Genomic DNA, 16,894 nt, shown 5'->3' with positions numbered 1-16,894 from the left:
TAATTTAAAGCTCTCTGAAGGAGAACTAAGTAATAAATATAGGATGTATAATGGAATTAGAAGAAGTCACCAGTTCAGAATGATAGGTGGTACTAAACCCAGCAGGGAATAGACATATACTTCGTCTTAAGTAGCAGACCATAGGTGACTTATTCATCACTAAGGGGTTGGGGAAGGTACTTTTGCTGACCCAGAAGTGCCATTTTTACCCAATGACTAATAATGGCCCCACCAACATCATGTTCCTCCTTATATGGTGAGCTCAAAGACACCACCCTGTCCTCTCAGTGCCAAAAATGTTTATCCTGAATCTAATCAGCAGGGGACAACTCTAAGTCTAAATTAAGGGACATCCCACTAAACAACTGGTCTGGATCTTCAAAAATGTATATGTTATGAGAGAAAAAAAAAAGTCTTGGGCATTGTGTTAGATTAAATGAGACTAAAGAGACAAAGAATGCACGATCCTGGATTTGATGCTAGGTCAGGGGAAAAAAAACCCTAAAATACAAAATCCAGGACATTAGTGAGCCAATTGGGGAAATTTGTACAAAATTCACATAGGAGATAAATAGTGCTCATTAAAGTCAAATTTTCCAAGGATGGTTGTGCTGTGAATATAAAGGAGACTATTATCGGTATGTATGTTTAGCGTATTCTATTTCCTTCTTATGCTTTACTATTTCAGCTTTTATTTTGAAAAAGCTCCATCATTCAGCATAAGTAAAAACTTGAGAAATTAGCACCAGACAAGACAGGAGCATGGAGAGTGACAAGGACATGCTGCGGTGTCCTCTGCAGATGGTCTGTAGTGAGCGCTGCAGTGTGGAAGGCAGCAGGGACATCCGGAAAGGACAGAAACGCATCATTTAGATTTGAGAGGTAGCAAGGCAAACTCATGATCTTGGCAGAAGCGGTGAGTTGAGGCACAATGGGAAGTAAGGAAGTAAGTCAAATGTAGGCAATTGTTTTAAAAACTTGTCTCAGAGCCAGGGTTGGTGGTTTATACCTATAATCCTACGTACTCAGGAGGTGGTATAGGAGGATCAAGGATCTAGGCCAGTTCAGACAAAGTTATTTGAAAAGCCAACTAAAAGCAAAAGAACTGGCAGAATGGTTCAGGTGGTAGGAGTACTTGGCAAGTGCAAGTCCTTGAGTTCAACACCCAGTGCCACAAACAAAACAACATTTGTCTCAGAAGGGAAGGAGAGGTAGAAGCCACAGCCATCTGGTAAAGCAGAATCAAGGGATCACTTAAAAGTGACTCACTTTTGGTTATGGATGGATCGAGATGGAGCAGTGAAGAGTGGGACGTTAATTGTTGGGAACAATGGAGGGATAACTGCGGGAAGCAAATGGGACCAAAGGTGCAGGTGTAGAGCTGGCCCTGGAGAGGAGGAGGAGTCCTCACCTGCAGAGACTGGGCGTGTGGTGGGGGTGGAGAGGGGAGATGGGGACCAGGAATGCTCATGCCCAATGGCCTCAATTTTGTTTTCTAATGAAGCAAGAGGCAGTCATCTGAGACACGGGGGTAGGCTTTCGCATAAGGCTAACAGAATCTAGTAAAAGTGGGACTAGGCTTTGCCTCTACCATGATGTTCAGCCTTTGGCCAAATGTTACCTCATCACCTTGGCTTCACAGTTAGAAATCAGAAAAATGACAATGTCTTATGTAGAATTTCCAGCACAGTGACACAAGTAATTAGATTGGAAAGGAACCCACCTGTGTAAATGCCGCATCCTGGCTGGACATGTATATGTCAATTTCTTTATCTTCTGTCTTTGGTACCACACGCACACTTTGAGTTTCCATATAAAAATGTTCCTGTCCTCCAAAGCTCACTTCCCCTTGTAGACACAGCAAACACACAATGTGCTTTAGAGATATTGTTTTTAAATATATTCAAAACAAAGTGCGGTACATTTTACTAAGTGTTAATACTATTTTCTTCCAGGCCATAGTGATGACATTTGGTTTCTCGCCTTTATTTTAAAGAATCATTGTAATTTGTCTAGTTTCTACAAGCAGCTGTTATTATACACAAGATAATTGAGCAATCATATGCAGTTTAAAAATCTCCTGTGCTTATGGTTCTGTTTCCCTACTTGCTCATGTCAGTGTATTCTCAAGAACTGGAAACTTAATTTTTATTGACTTGAGCAACAACTTGGATCGTCAGGGAAGAGTAAAGAATGAGATGCTCTTACCTAAGGGAAAATTCATTTCTGTAATGAAGCTGCCTGGGGGACAGAGCTGACCTTACACACAACAAAAAACTGATTGTCAACGGTGACAATAAGTCATCTTTTTCCATCTATTTGCAAGAAATATTAAACTCCAAACCACACCTTAGAACCCACTGAATTGACGGAGACTTCATTAAAAAACCCACAGGGGGCAGGGTGTAGAGCTCAGTGGCAGAGGATTTGCCTAACACATGTGAGGAACTCCAGCATCTCAAAACAACACCCCCCCACAAAAAAGCAAAACCAAAACCAAAATACTATGGCTTCTCCCATACCCACCTCTCCAGCCCAAGAATTCCTTAAAGCAGCAGAATCCTTTCTAATTGCCCATGGACAGTGCCCATGAATGTCCTTTGGCCTCAAAGGACCCTTCATCTTCTGTCTGCCTGCAAACATGCTGTAATGTCTGCCATTTCACTAATGATATCACCTTTCCCCTGGTCAAACAAATCTCTCATTTTTAGAATCTTCCTGGATTTTCCTTTGTTTTTCACACCTAGTCAGTACAATTCTCCCTACTCTGTTTACCAATCATCACCTCTCACCTGGCACATTGTAATGACCTTTGTCTCATCTATGTGGACATTCTTCCCATTTCCACCAGGTGCTTTGATCCTCTTACTTTGCTATTCAAACATCTCAAAGGTCTTCTGGAACCAGCACAGATTTTTTGGACAAGGAATCAAGTTCCTTCATAAAACTTCCCCCACCTCTCTAAGTCTAATGTTCTGAGTGTCCTTCTCTTTTCTAATTTCCATGAGAAAAATTAAGATGTATCAACTTTACCCAATGTCTATATAAGCAACATCATTGACTGAAGTAGCATCAATATATTAAAAACTCCCATGATAAAAAAGAGACTTAAGAATTTACCTTCAATGATTTGATCAACACATTGAAATGCCTCTTCAAAGTTTCCCTGTTCTAGTTTTTTTTCAGGTCCTATGAATGATTTATGTTGTATTGCATCCTGTGGAAAATAACAAATAATAGGTATTACCAGTGTTGCCCAATTCAAGATTTCTTTTTTTTTTTTTTCATTTTTCTTTTATTATTCATATGTGCATACAAGGCTTGGTTTATTTCTCCCCCCTGCCCCCACCCCCTCCCTTACCACCCACTCCACCCCCTCCCGCTCCCCCCCTCAATACCCAGCAGAAACTATTTTGCCCTTATCTCTAATTTTGTTGTAGAGAGAGTATAAGCAATAATAGGAAGGAACAAGGGGTTTTGCTGGTTGAGATAAGGATAGCTATACAGGGCGTTGACTCACATTGATTTCCTGTGCGTGGGTGTTACCTTCTAGGTTAATTCTTTTTAATCTAACCTTTTCTCTAGTTCCTGGTCTCCTTTTCCTATTGGCCTCAGTTGCTTTAAGGTATCTGCTTTAGTTTCTCTACATTAAGGGCAACAAATGCTAGCTAGTTTTTTAGGTGTCTTACCTATCCTCACCCCTCCCTTGTGTGCTCTCGCTTTTATCATGTGCTCATAGTCCAATCCCCTTGTTGTGTTTGCCCTTGATCTAATGTCCACATATGAGGGAGAACATACGACTTTTGGTCTTTTGAGCCAGGCTAACCTCACTCAGAATGATGTTCTCCAATTCCATCCATTTACCAGCGAATGATAACATTTCGTTCTTCTTCATGGCTGCATAAAATTCCATTGTGTATAGATACCACATTTTCTTAATCCATTCGTCAGTGCTGGGGCATCTTGGCTGTTTCCATAACTTGGCTATTGTGAATAGTGCCGCAATAAACATGGATGTGCAGGTGCCTCTGGAGTAACAGTCTTTTGGGTATATCCCCAAGAGTGGTATTGCTGGATCAAATGGTAGATCGATGTCCAGCTTTTTAAGTAGCCTCCAAATTTTTTTCCAGAGTGGGTTGTACTAGTCTACATTCCCACCAACAGTGTAAGAGGGTTCCTTTTTCCCCGCATCCTCGCCAACACCTGTTGTTGGTGGTGTTGCTGATGATGGCTATTCTAACAGGGGTGAGGTGGAATCTTAGTGTGGTTTTAATTTGCATTTCCTTTATTGCTAGAGATGGTGAGCATTTTTTCATGTGTTTTCTGGCCATTTGAATTTCTTCTTTTGAGAAAGTTCTGTTTAGTTCACCTGCCCATTTCTTTATTGGTTCATTAGTTTTGGGAGAATTTAGTTTTTTAAGTTCCCTGTATATTCTGGTTATCAGTCCTTTGTCTGATGTATAGTTGGCAAATATTTTCTCCCACTCTGTGGGTGTTCTCTTCAGTTTAGAGACCATTTCTTTTGATGAACAGAAGCTTTTTAGTTTTATGAGGTCCCATTTATCTATGCTATCTCTTAGTTGCTGTGCTGCTGGGGTTTCATTGAGAAAGTTCTTACCTATACCTACTAACTCCAGAGTATTTCCTACTCTTTCTTGTATCAACTTAAGAGTTTGGGGTCTGATATTCAGATCCTTGATCCATTTTGAGTTAATCTTGGTATAGGGTGATATACATGGATCTAGTTTCAGTTTTTTGCAGACTGCTAACCAGTTTTCCCAGCAGTTTTTGTTGAAGAGGCTGCTATTTCTCCATCGTATATTTTTAGCTCCTTTGTCAAAGATAAGTTGCTTATAGTTGTGTGGCTTCATATCTGGATCCTCTATTCTGTTCCACTGGTCTTCATGTCTGTTTTTGTGCCAGTACCATGCTGTTTTTATTATTATTGCTTTGTAATATAGTTTGAAGTCAGGTATTGTGATACCTCCTGCATTGTTCTTTTGACTGAGTATTGCCTTGGCTATTCGTGGCCTCTTGTGTTTCCATATAAATTTAACAGTAGATTTTTCAATCTCTTTGATGAATGTCATTGGAATTTTGATGGGAATTGCATTAAACATGTAGATTACTTTTGGGAGTATCGACATTTTTACTATGTTGATTCTACCAATCCATGAGCATGGGAGATCTCTCCACTTTCTATAGTCTTCCTCAATCTCTTTCTTCAGAAGTTTATAGTTTTCCTTGTAGAGGTCTTTCACATCTTTTGTTAGGTTTACACCTAGGTATTTGATTTTTTTTGAGGCTATTGTAAATGGAATTGTTTTCATACATTCTTTTTCCGTTTGCTCATTGTTAGTGTATAGAAATGCTAATGATTTTTCTATGTTGATTTTATATCCTGCTACCTTGCTATAGCTATTGATGATGTCTAGAAGCTTCTGAGTAGAGTTTTTTGGGTCTTTAAGGTATAGGATCATGTCGTCTGCAAATAGGGATATTTTGACAGTTTCTTTACCTATTTGTATTCCTTTTATTCCTTCTTCTTGCCTAATTGCTCTGGCTAGGAATTCCAGTACTATGTTGAATAGGAGTGGAGATAGTGGGCATCCTTGTCTGGTTCCTGATTTTAGAGGGAATGGTTTTAATTTTTCTCCGTTAAGTATAATGCTGGCTGTAGGTTTGTCATATATAGCTTTTATAATGTTGAGGAACTTTCCTTCTATTCCTAGTTTTCTTAGAGCTTTTATCATGAAATGATGTTGGATCTTATCAAAGGCTTTTTCTGCATCTATTGAGATGATCAAGTGGTTTTTGTCTTTGCTTCTGTTAATGTGGTTTATTACGTTTATTGATTTTCGTATATTGAACCACCCCTGCATCCCTAGGATGAAGCCTACCTGGTCGTGGTGAATAATCTTTTTGATGTGTTGCTGAATTCGATTTGCCATTATTTTGTTGAGGATTTTTGCATCAATGTTCATTAAGGAGATTGGCCTATAGTTCTCCTTTTTGGAGGTGTCTTTGCCTGGTTTTGGGATAAGTGTAATAGTGGCTTCATAAAATGTGTTTGGCAGTTTTCCTTCCCTTTCTATTTCATGGAACAGTTTAAGGAGGGTTGGTATCAGTTCTTCTTTAAAGGTCTGATAGAATTCAGCAGAGAATCCATCAGGTCCTGGACTTTTCTTTTTGGGGAGACTCTTGATTGCTGCTTCAATTTCATTTTGTGTTATAGGTCTATTCAGGTGATTAATTTCCTCTTGGTTCAGTTTTGGATGATCATATGTATCTAGAAATCTGTCCATTTCTTTTAGATTTTCAAATTTATTTGAATATAGGTTCTCAAAGTAGTCTCTGATGATTTCCTGGACTTCCATGGTGTTTGTTGTTATCTCCCCTTTTGCATTCCTGATTCTACTAATTTGGGTTTTTTCTCTCCTCATTTTAGTCAGGTTTGCCAGGGGTCTATCGATCTTGTTTATTTTTTCAAAGAACCAACTTTTTGTTTCATTAATTCTTTGTATGGTTTTTTTGGTTTCTATTTCGTTGATTTCAGCTCTTATTTTTATTATTTCTCTCCTTCTATTTGTTTTGGGATTTGCTTGTTCTTGTTTTTCTAGGAGTTTGAGATGTATCATTAGGTCATTGATTTGGGATCTTTCAATCTTTTTAATATATGCACTCATGGCTATAAACTTTCCTCTCAAGACTGCCTTAGCTGTGTCCCATAGGTTCCGGTAGGTTGTGTTTTCATTTTCATTGACTTCTAGGAACTTTTTAATTTCCTCTTTTATTGCATCGATGATCCATTCTTCATTAAGTAATGAGTTATTTAGTTTCCAGCTGTTTGCATGTTTTTTGTCTTTACTTTTGTTGTTGAGTTCTACTTTTACTGCATTGTGGTCAGATAGTATGCATGGTATTATTTCTATTTTCTTATATTTGCTGAGGCTTGCTTTGTGCCCTAGGATATGATCTATTTTGGAGAAGGTTCCATGGGCTGCTGAGAAGAATGTATATTGTGTAGAGGTTGGATGAAATGTTCTGTAGACATCTACTAGGTCCACTTGATCTATTGCATATTTTAGATCTTGGATTTCTTTATTGATTTTTTGTTTGGATGACCTATCTATTGATGATAATGGAGTGTTAAAGTCTCCCACAACTACTGTGTTGGCGTTTATATATGCTTTTAGGTCTTTCAGGGTATGTTTGATGAAATTGGGTGCGTTGACATTGGGTGCGTACAGATTGATGATTATTATTTCCTTTTGGTCTATTTCCCCTTTTATTAGTATGGAATGTCCTTCTTTATCTCGTTTGATCAATGTAGGTTTGAAGTCTACTTTGTCAGAGATAAGTATTGCTACTCCTGCTTGTTTTCGGGGGCCATTGGCTTGGTAAATCTTCTTCCAGCCTTTCATCCTAAGCATATGCTTATTTCTGTCAGTGAGATGAGTCTCCTGTAAGCAACAAATTGTTGGATCTTCTTTTTTAATCCATTTTGTCAAACGGTGTCTTTTGATGGGTGAATTAAGTCCATTAACATTAAGTGTTAGTACTGATAGGTATGTGGTGATTCCTGCCATTTAGTTATCTTAGTTGTTTGAAGGTTTGATTGTGTGTACCTAACTTGATGTTACTCTCTACTGTCTTGCTTTTTCTTATCCTGTGGTTTGGTGCTGCCTGCCTTTTCATGGATAAGTTGGGTGTCACTTTCTGTGTGCAGGATCCCTTGCAGAATCTTTTGTAATGGTGGCTTTGTGGTCACATATTGTTTTAGTTTCTGCTTATCATGGAAGACTTTTATTGCTCCATCTATTTTGAATGATAGCTTTGCTGGGTAGAGTATCCTGGGGTTGAAGTTATTCTCATTCAGTGCCCGGAAGATCTCACCCCACGCTCTTCTTGCTTTTAATGTTTCTGTTGAGAAGTCTGCTGTGATTTTGATGGGTTTACCTTTGTATGTTACTTGTTTTTTCTCTCTTGCAGCCTTCAATATTCTTTCCTTAGTTTCTGAACTTGTTGTTTTAATGATGATATGTCGTGGAGTAGTTCTATTTTGATCTGGTCTGTTTGGTGTCCTGGAGGCCTCTTGCATTTGTATGGGAATATCTTTCTCTAGATTTGGGAAATTTTCCGTTATTATTTTGTTGAATATATTACGCATTCCCTTCGCTTGCACCTCTTCTCCTTCTTCGATGCCCATGATTCTCAAGTTTGGTCTTTTGATGGAGTCGGTGAGTTCTTGCATTTTCTTTTCACAGGTCTTGAGTTGTTTAATTAGTAGTTCTTCAGTTTTTCCTTTAATTACCATTTCATCTTCAAGTTCTGAGATTCTGTCTTCTGTTTGTTCTATTCTGCTGGATTGGCCTTCCGTTTTGTTTTGCAGTTCTGTTTCGTTCTTTTTTCTGAGGTTTTCCATATCCTGGCTGTTTTCTTCTTTATTGTTGTCTATTTTTGTCCTGAGTTCATTTATCCATTTATTCATTGTGTTCTCTCTTTCATTTTGGTGTTTATACAGTGCTTCTATGGTTTCCTTTATTTCTTCTTTTGCTTTTTCAAATTCTCTATTTTTATTGTCTTGGAATTTCTTGAGTGTCTCCTGTACATTTTGGTTGACCCTATCCAGTATCATCTCTATAAAATTCTCATTGAGTACTTGTAGTATGTCTTCTTTTAAATTATTCTTGTAGGCTTCATTGGGTCCTTTGGCATAGTTTATCTTCATTTTGTTGGAGTCTGGCTCTGAGTTTCTGTTCTCTTCATTCCCCTCTGGTTCCTGTACTAATTTTTTGCTGTGGGGAAACTGGTTTCCTTGTTTTTTCTGTCTTCCTGTCATTGTCCTTGGTGTTGTTACTGTCCCTGTACTGTGTGTAATTAAGTATTTTCTAGCTTGTAATAATAACAATGGTAATATTGAGAATGGAAGAGTGAGCTGAGATGGAAAGCAAGAAGTTAAAGAAAAGGGGAAAACCAATATACAGACAAGAGGGAGAAAGCAGAACAAGGTATCAGACAAGAGAGTTTCAAAGGTATAAACAGGGAGTGTTAGTGTACTAATCGACAGTAAGCTGAACAGACAATAGAGTGACAGAGAGAGGATTGAAAATCAAAGATAAAAAAAATAAAGAATAAGTATATGAAAGTAATATCTATTTCTAAAAATGAATTAAAATAAAATGGAAAATAGAAAATTAAAAAAAACAAAAAAAACCAAAAAACCAAAAAACTTCCAAGTTTATATGCAATGCAATTTCAGTCTTAATAATTTGGATGTCCGTCTCAATCTCCAGTCCTGGAGTTGATGCCTCAGATGTTGTTCTGTAGTTGTCTCATCAAAGGGGATGCATAAAGTAGAACAAAACTACACTCACCCACACACAGAAGAAAAAAAAAAAAGCCCCACCAAGTGTCCCCAGTTCAAATGCAATACAGTTTCAGTAAGTTTTTCGGCTTGCAGGTGTAATTCGGTTGTTCTCTCATCAAAGGTAGGGAGAAAAAGAAAAAAAAAGCGTCTGGAGGCAGTTCTGAGAGTGGTATCTGCAACTGTGGCTTTCCTGCCTGCTGCTCTCAGCCTGTAGCTGGCGGCGTTATTTATGCAGATCTCTGGGGTGAGCTAGCACTCACCTGGTCCCACAGGCTTTGTTTGCTCAGAGTTCTCCTGTGCGGGGAAGGGGGGCCTCTGCTACAGGCTTTTCCCTTTCCAAGCACTGGGAAAGGCGACACTGCCCCGCGTTGTCAGGCCTGCGTGTTTATTTACAGTTCACGTGGGAAGTGGGTCTTCCCTCCTCTCACAAGCGTCCCCGCTCCTGGTTGCTGGCGCGCCCCGCTCCCGCCAGAGCCTCTCCGGCCCGCCCGGCTCGTTTATTTCCAGTCCCGGGAAGGGTTCCCTTCCCCCAATCTTCAGCGCTCAGGGCGCCCCACCCTCTTTCCAGCGTCTTAACTGTTCTTATTGCTTAGTACTCAGTTTCTCTTTTTTTCCCGGGTGGAGGTCAGTCTGTCCAGGGGGCTATGCTGCTCTGGCCCAGGCTTGTCTGTGGGGGAACCGTGGTACCGCGAAGCTCACCTGGTCCGCGTCTTCCCAAGCCGTATGGGCGCCGGCCACTGGCGGCCCGGGGGCCTCCTCGGTTCTCCGTTTAACGTGAAGTGGAGATTCTCTGTGCCGGCTGGAGATGTGGAGGAGTCAAAGTTATGCCTTTTCTCGGTGATTATGCCTGCAAAGTGTGTCTCCAGCGTCTCTCCAAGATTTCACTATAGGAGGGTCGCTTTCTGCTTCCTACCTCTAGCCGCCATCTTGGAATTCTCCCCAATTCAAGATTTCTGACTTTGATGACCTCCATATCCCTCACACTGGAAAACAATATGTGATGTTAACCATTGATTCTAAAATTTTCCAACTGCATTTTTCAGACCATATTTCCTGAGCTGTCACATTTCAGAAAATATGAAACATAACATATTATGGTGATGTTAGTGGATGCTATTTTCCATCATATGCATATTTAACTTACCTACAAATGGCAGTCTTCACTGAATTTGGGACTCCTTTATCTCCTTTTATCCTCAGGACAAACCTATTATGGAGGCTTAATATTAGATTAGTCTAAACCCCCTAGACTAACTTTAGAATTCTTCCCTCTTCCTCCTTTTCTAGTTAGGAATTTTGATGAATATATTACAGGAGAGTGATTTCAATATCTTGACCTGCACAGAAACATACCCTTTGTTCCTTAATTTAGTCAAGTTGTTCTCAAACATTAATCTATTTACATTCTTTAAGGAACGATTTAAGAGATTTTCAAAGTTATATTTAAAATTTCTTTTTAAAAAAATCAGATAATATATTCCAATGGTTTAAGAATGAAACAGAATCTGAATGTATTTGGCCAAGAGTCCTGCCCTGACCTAATCTGGTTTCTGCCCCCTTCGGAGATGAACACCATTGTTAGCCTCCTGTGTATTCTTCCAGAGCTTCCCTATGCAAATACAAGCAAATATGAATGTGTATTATTACACTACCCACTTTGTATACCTTTCTGCATTTTCCTTTCACTTACCAGTATAACTTGGGGATGTTTTTATAGCTGTGGGTAGGAAATGTCCTCATTAAAAAATATGCATACAGCTATACAGAATTCCATTACATACATTTGTATTCTTATTTCTTGCAGTGTTGGGGAGCAAACTCAGGGCCCTCCACATGCCAGGCAAGTGCTCTACCACTGTGTCATATCCAGAAGTCCAAATTCAATTATATAAATAGATGGACACTTTAGTCATTTCTGGTATTTTACTATTGTAAACAATGACTCAAACAACAACTTTGGAAACTATTACGCAGCCTTTCTGTTGCTGTAACCAAATACCTCACAGAGACAATATACAGGAGAAAAGATTTATTTTGGCTCACAGTTTCAGAAATTTTAGTCCACAGTCCTGAGTTCCACTGATTTTGATCCCATGGTGATGCAGAATATCATGACAGTGGGAGAGTGTGGTAGAAGAAGCTATTCACGTCATAGTGAACAGGAAGCAAAGGAGTGGAGGGGACTGGGGACCAGATATGACCTTCAAAGATACACCTCCAGTCACTTACTTCCTCCAGCTAGGTCTTACCTCCTAGTTTCTACCACTTTCCAAAATAGCACCATCAGCTGTGGACCAAGTGTGGCTCAACACATGAGCCTGGGTGTATGTGTGTGGGGGTGCGTTTCATATTCAAAACATAACAGAAATGCATTATTTTGAAGGTGTACAAGCTAAGCTTCAGGATAAATTCTCAGAGTAGGGTTGCTGGTTAAAGGGATTTTATAGATATTGTTAAATTTTTCTTCATAGAGATTGTTCTAGCTTATATTCTTATCAGGAAGATAAGAAAGTACCTGTTTGTCCACTACTTGCCAACTGAATGTGTTGTCAAACTTCTGCATTTTTGCCAATCTGATAGGTTGAAAATGGCATGTTATTATAGCTTTTAATTTAGATTTCTTCCCATTTTTAGTCAGGAAATATCTCTTCCTATGTGTAAAGGCTACTTACAATTCCTTCCTGTGATCTGTCTGCCTGTGACCTTTGCCCATTTTCCTGTCTGCACCTTCTTTTTCATGTCTAGAAAATCTTTATATAATTAGGAAGTTAGCTCATTGCCTGTGGTATGGTTTGCACATATTTTTCCAGTCAATGCTTGTCTTTTGACTGCTTTTTCTATTTTTCTTTATGTTGAAGTATTCTATCTTATGTACTTGAACTTATTAATCTCGTCCCTTAAGAAATTTAGAATTTAAGTCATATTAAGGAGTGCACCTGTGTTTTCTTCCCTTGCTTTTTTGGATTTTACTTTTGACCTTCTAATTTTGATCCTTTTAAATCTTATTTTATCTTGGTGTAGTGGGGTAGTCTGTTAAGGTTAATCCTGGTCATTCCTTATTTTCACTCAGAACCTTGCCTCAAGTGAGATACAATCCCATGGTATTTATTTGTGGGCAAATCTTCAGTTTCTATTCTTAGGTGAAGGAGTGTAGGGTATCCATTTGGCTACCCAAACTGGTCAAGTAATGCAAATGATTCCCACAACTGTCCCTCCTCTAGGCAATGGTGCTACATCTCCTTTAGAGGATCTAGCACAAAAGGCACAAAAGAATCATGATGGCTTTATCTTGGAATGGGCAAACGGTGAAGAAAAGCACAGAGTTTAAAAAAAGACACTCTCTACATTCAGTGAGGTGTGAGCCAGCTCCACACAGGACAAGAGAAAACTTAAGGGCAGTGAAGAACCTGAGCAGTTGGAACATGGGACAGGAGCTAAGGGAAAGAAATGTCAAATTTACAGATATTCAAACTTACCTACGAGGTAAAGGCTTGAACTTTCTACGATTCAAATGTCAAGTTTGGAACTTGGGACTTTCTCCTTGGAAAACCAGCATTTCAGGTTTATTTGGGGACAATGGGTATAATTAGGGATCTGTTGTGGTCTAAGAGGAGACATTTCTAACCAGAAGTATCTGGTGGTAATAATAAGGCAGACTGAGACTTTCAGAAGAAAATATATTTTTTGATCTGTGTTATCTTCACAAAAGATGGAAAGTTCCTCATGATTAAGGTTTTCACAAGTACCATGGTAACAATATCCTTTGGAAATTTCTAGAAAGACTCACTGCCAAATGGCCCAAAGACTGAGCAGATGCTGACATTACCTGAATGGTCACAATCACAGGTTCCACATCTTGATACACAATCTTCACCATTTTTGTGGCCTGCTTAGCACGAGCATATTGAATCGGCTGCCACAGCACAGACAATCTGACCCACACAAATCACCTATAGAAAGCAAAGACCAAGTAATGTGCAAGGAGGAAATGAAAATGCAAGTCAGCAAGGCCCTTATCAACTTCAAGAGGGAAGGAGGCTGTGCCTGCAATGGTGTGTGGGGTGATTTGTAGCAGAGAGCATGGGGCTGGGGTTGAATCCTGGCTTTGCCATCACTAGCTCTATGGCTTCTGACAACTCACTAAACTATCTAAGCCCCAGCCTTCACCTTAAGACAGCGAGAACAGTACAACTTAATAGGGATCTTAGCTGACTTAAATCTGTTCCAAAACCAAGGCTGAGTACAACTAAATAGTCTGAGGTCACTAAGAAGACTACATTGGGTATGTATATAAAGTAACCTAGAAAATAATCAGATCAGGGCACAGCAACTGCCGCTATTATTAATATGCTATGAGAGTCAATACCATTACTACCTTATCCTGTGCATATAGTCTTTCTTCTTCACTGCCATTGTCACCAGGAACATCCTGAACTGTTACCACGTCAATCACACCAGGCAACGCCAAGGCCTCAGATGCATCAGTGGAACTGGGGAGGAAACAAATCACAAATGCATCACAGACCCTCTTCCATGTGAATATTGAACCCACTGTAATTCACCTGAGCATCACCAGGCCAGTCCATAATGGGAAGTGTGTTAAGCCCAGGCTAACACTATGGGAAGTGGAGGACATGGGTTTCACTGGATGTGGAGTTGACAAAAAAGGGGATCTCCAGGACAGCATGTACTTCTCTCCTTCCAGGGAAGGTATGCCCTGAGTTTCCCTAAGCCAGTGCTCAATCAATGGCACTTTGAGAAGCTCAGGCTCCTCTGATGATAGAAAACAAGAGTCATAGCTCTTTGGGATCTAAGGAGCCAAGGAAGTTGCTCCTTTGCTTTCTCAGGTAATAATGGCAGCTCTTCCAATTCCAGCTCCTTATTTTGATAGGGTCCTACTCTGTTATCCATTCTGAACCCCACAGCTTTCTGACTTCTTTAATTTTCTCTTATCAAGGTATATGCTAAGATTATTTTTGTGTATGTGTGTGAAATATTTCAACATGTTAGGTTGGGTGGATTGCCAATAGATAACCTTGCCCTTCAGTGCCTGGCAGGTATTCCTGGCTTCCCAACTCTACCCTTGTTACTTTCATGGTTCTAGCATGTGGCCTGGTGCTGGTTACTACAGCCAAGAAGAGTTTCTCTGCCAGAGGAGGCATGTCATCACAAAATACAGCCTCTCCCGTGGCATGTTTAATGCCAGACTGATGCATGATGGGATGTCCGACTGGGTCTTGGAGAGGCTGCTGGGGATCTATACACTGTGTTTAGAAGACAAAGCAAAGTGTGAAGCAAATTGATGAGATAGGAATGCTTATGATCAAAAACACCCACTAAGAAATGAGTACCAGCTAGTTAGACTTTCCTAACTAGCTGGTGTTCAGCTTTAACTGGCTTTTTCTTCTTCCTTGTTGTTCATCTGTATGAAGCTGCATGGGTGTGTATGATGAAGATGAAGCAAGATAGGGACTGGAGCATAGGTGATACTGATTATGTAGCAGCTGGCATATGAGAAACCGTGCTTTTCTGATAAAATCAAAATGTTTTATCAGAGATATCAGTCAGAGGCCATTTAAGATAAGTTTCCCATTATTGGCAAGTCCAAGTGCTCTGGTGATGTCATTAAAATAAAGGGTGCCATAGAGCCAACCCAGGTGGGACCTCCCTTCAGGTAAGGAGGCAGTGCTGGCTGAATGAGAGTCAGGTGAGAAAGAGAGAGACATGAGTTCTAGTCCCAGTTCCACCATAAGTAACTTCAGGCAGGAGCCTTTGTGTGTTTGTCTTAAGCTCTTTGGGCTTCAGTTTCTGAAGATGTACACTGAAAGTGTGAGACTAGATCCATGCTTTCCAGCTAAAACAACATTTGAACTTGTAAACTAAGAGGACCATGAATTTAGAGGTGGGGTGACAATGAAGTTTTATCTCCCTCCATTTGTGTGTTGTGCAAATGGCATAACACGTTAAGTGAAGATCGTTAAGGGCTGAGTTCTTATATTCTGTACTTTGTGCAATGAAAGCTACCCATTGGATACTCCCATCCCTTGAATCTGCCTCCTGGTGATCCTAGGAGTGAACACCAGGAAGTTTTCCAAGTAATAGGCTCTTTTCTGCCATGTGGTAAACCTACTTAGACCAACAAGCAAACCAGCTACAGTAGATTAATTGATGCCAGTGGGAAAGCCAGGCTCTCTGACTTGACAAATGAATTTGGGCACTGCTATATCCTCTTTCCCCTGGTGGTCCTGGGTATACAGTGGTGGGTTAGCTCAAAGTCCAAAGGTAATGTGCATATGACCATATGTCACATATGTGGATGACTGTAAGTTCTCTTTCCAGCCACGTGGGTCAGCTGCAATTTTTTTTTCTCACATCTTCCTAAGACTTCTAGTTTTCCTTCCTTCCTTTTTTTCTTTCCTTCTCATTTCCTTCCTTCTTTCCTTCTTTCCTTTTCTTCCTTCTCTCTCTTTCTCTCTTGTAGCAGGGAGGAGAACCACAAAAGAAACAGACAAGTCTGTGTTCTGATAATGTAGCAGGGGGAAGGGATGGCATAACAGAGAGATAAAAACTTAAAAGAATTGAAACATGAAGAATGTCACATAGCATGTGAGGGGTGAAATTGCCAATAAATATGCATGCAACCATATATGGGTTAAACCTTGCTTTTTGCTTCTGTAACCTGCTTGCAAGGGTATATAAAAATTTTAACCATGGCTCTTTTTAAGTTTTGTTATTACAGTTCTGATCCTTCTGGGGGCATTTACAATGAAGTCCATAAAAAAATGACTCTAATAAGTACTTATATGTCAACCAGGTTAGCGTTTTAGACGTCTGCTTTTGTTGGATTTTGTTTTGAGCTGTTCTTGTCTAGAAGCCTACTGCTTAAGAGCCACTCCTTCTAAGACTCTTTGTTGCTTAAATTTGGCCAAAAGGGTTTAGTTGGCACTGACTCCCACTTGATCTGCTCGTTACTTCTCCCTGGCATGGGACCAAAACCAACCAATCAAACAAAATCCTCATGATGAGGAAAGAAAATGATCAATCAAGAAAGATCTTCAGTCTATGGCCATACCACCCTGAACGTGCCCAATCTCATCTGCTCTTGGAAGCTAAGCAGGGTCAGGCCTGGTTAGTACTTGGATGGGAGACAGATCTTCAGAGAAGACTGCTCAGAGATAAACAGTTTGGAGACAAGGTGGGAATTCCATCAAAGTTCAAATGGAGTCAGACCTCTAAAAAATAACCAAGACCCAGAAGATTGAGGAAGTGGTTCTTATACATGTGTGGCTATCTGCATTAAAGCCCATCCAGACACAAACTCATATTTTTTTAGACAGGGTCTTCTATTTAAATAGAGACAAAATGACTATTTTTACTGGCTCTAAGCATGTCCTTTGAAACTTAAAGATGGTGGTTTAAATTTTTTTTTAAAACATCACATTTTCTTGGACATATATACTGATAATATATTGTTGCCATGGTAATTCTACTCAGTTAAAAAAAAGAAACCAAAAGATACTATCT

The 16,894-nt window shown here is 39.8% G+C and overlaps 1 protein-coding gene across 1 annotated transcript in view; it reads right to left on the bottom strand.

Annotated features, from left to right (window-relative positions):
• LOC141422709 (aldehyde oxidase 3-like) overlaps positions 1-16,894 on the bottom strand; it is a 109,949-nt gene that overhangs the window by 57,524 nt on the left and 35,531 nt on the right. Inside the window, 6 exon segments of the mRNA XM_074072308.1 lie at positions 1,724-1,848; positions 3,121-3,217; positions 13,197-13,274; positions 13,276-13,320; positions 13,746-13,860; positions 14,447-14,634. Of these exon segments, the coding sequence (XP_073928409.1) occupies positions 1,724-1,848; positions 3,121-3,217; positions 13,197-13,274; positions 13,276-13,320; positions 13,746-13,860; positions 14,447-14,634 (648 nt within the window).

The sequence above is a fragment of the Castor canadensis genome, chromosome 4 (assembly GCF_047511655.1).
Source record: "Castor canadensis chromosome 4, mCasCan1.hap1v2, whole genome shotgun sequence".
NCBI lineage: Eukaryota > Metazoa > Chordata > Mammalia > Rodentia > Castoridae > Castor > Castor canadensis.
This window is presented reverse-complemented; position numbering and strand designations above follow the sequence as displayed.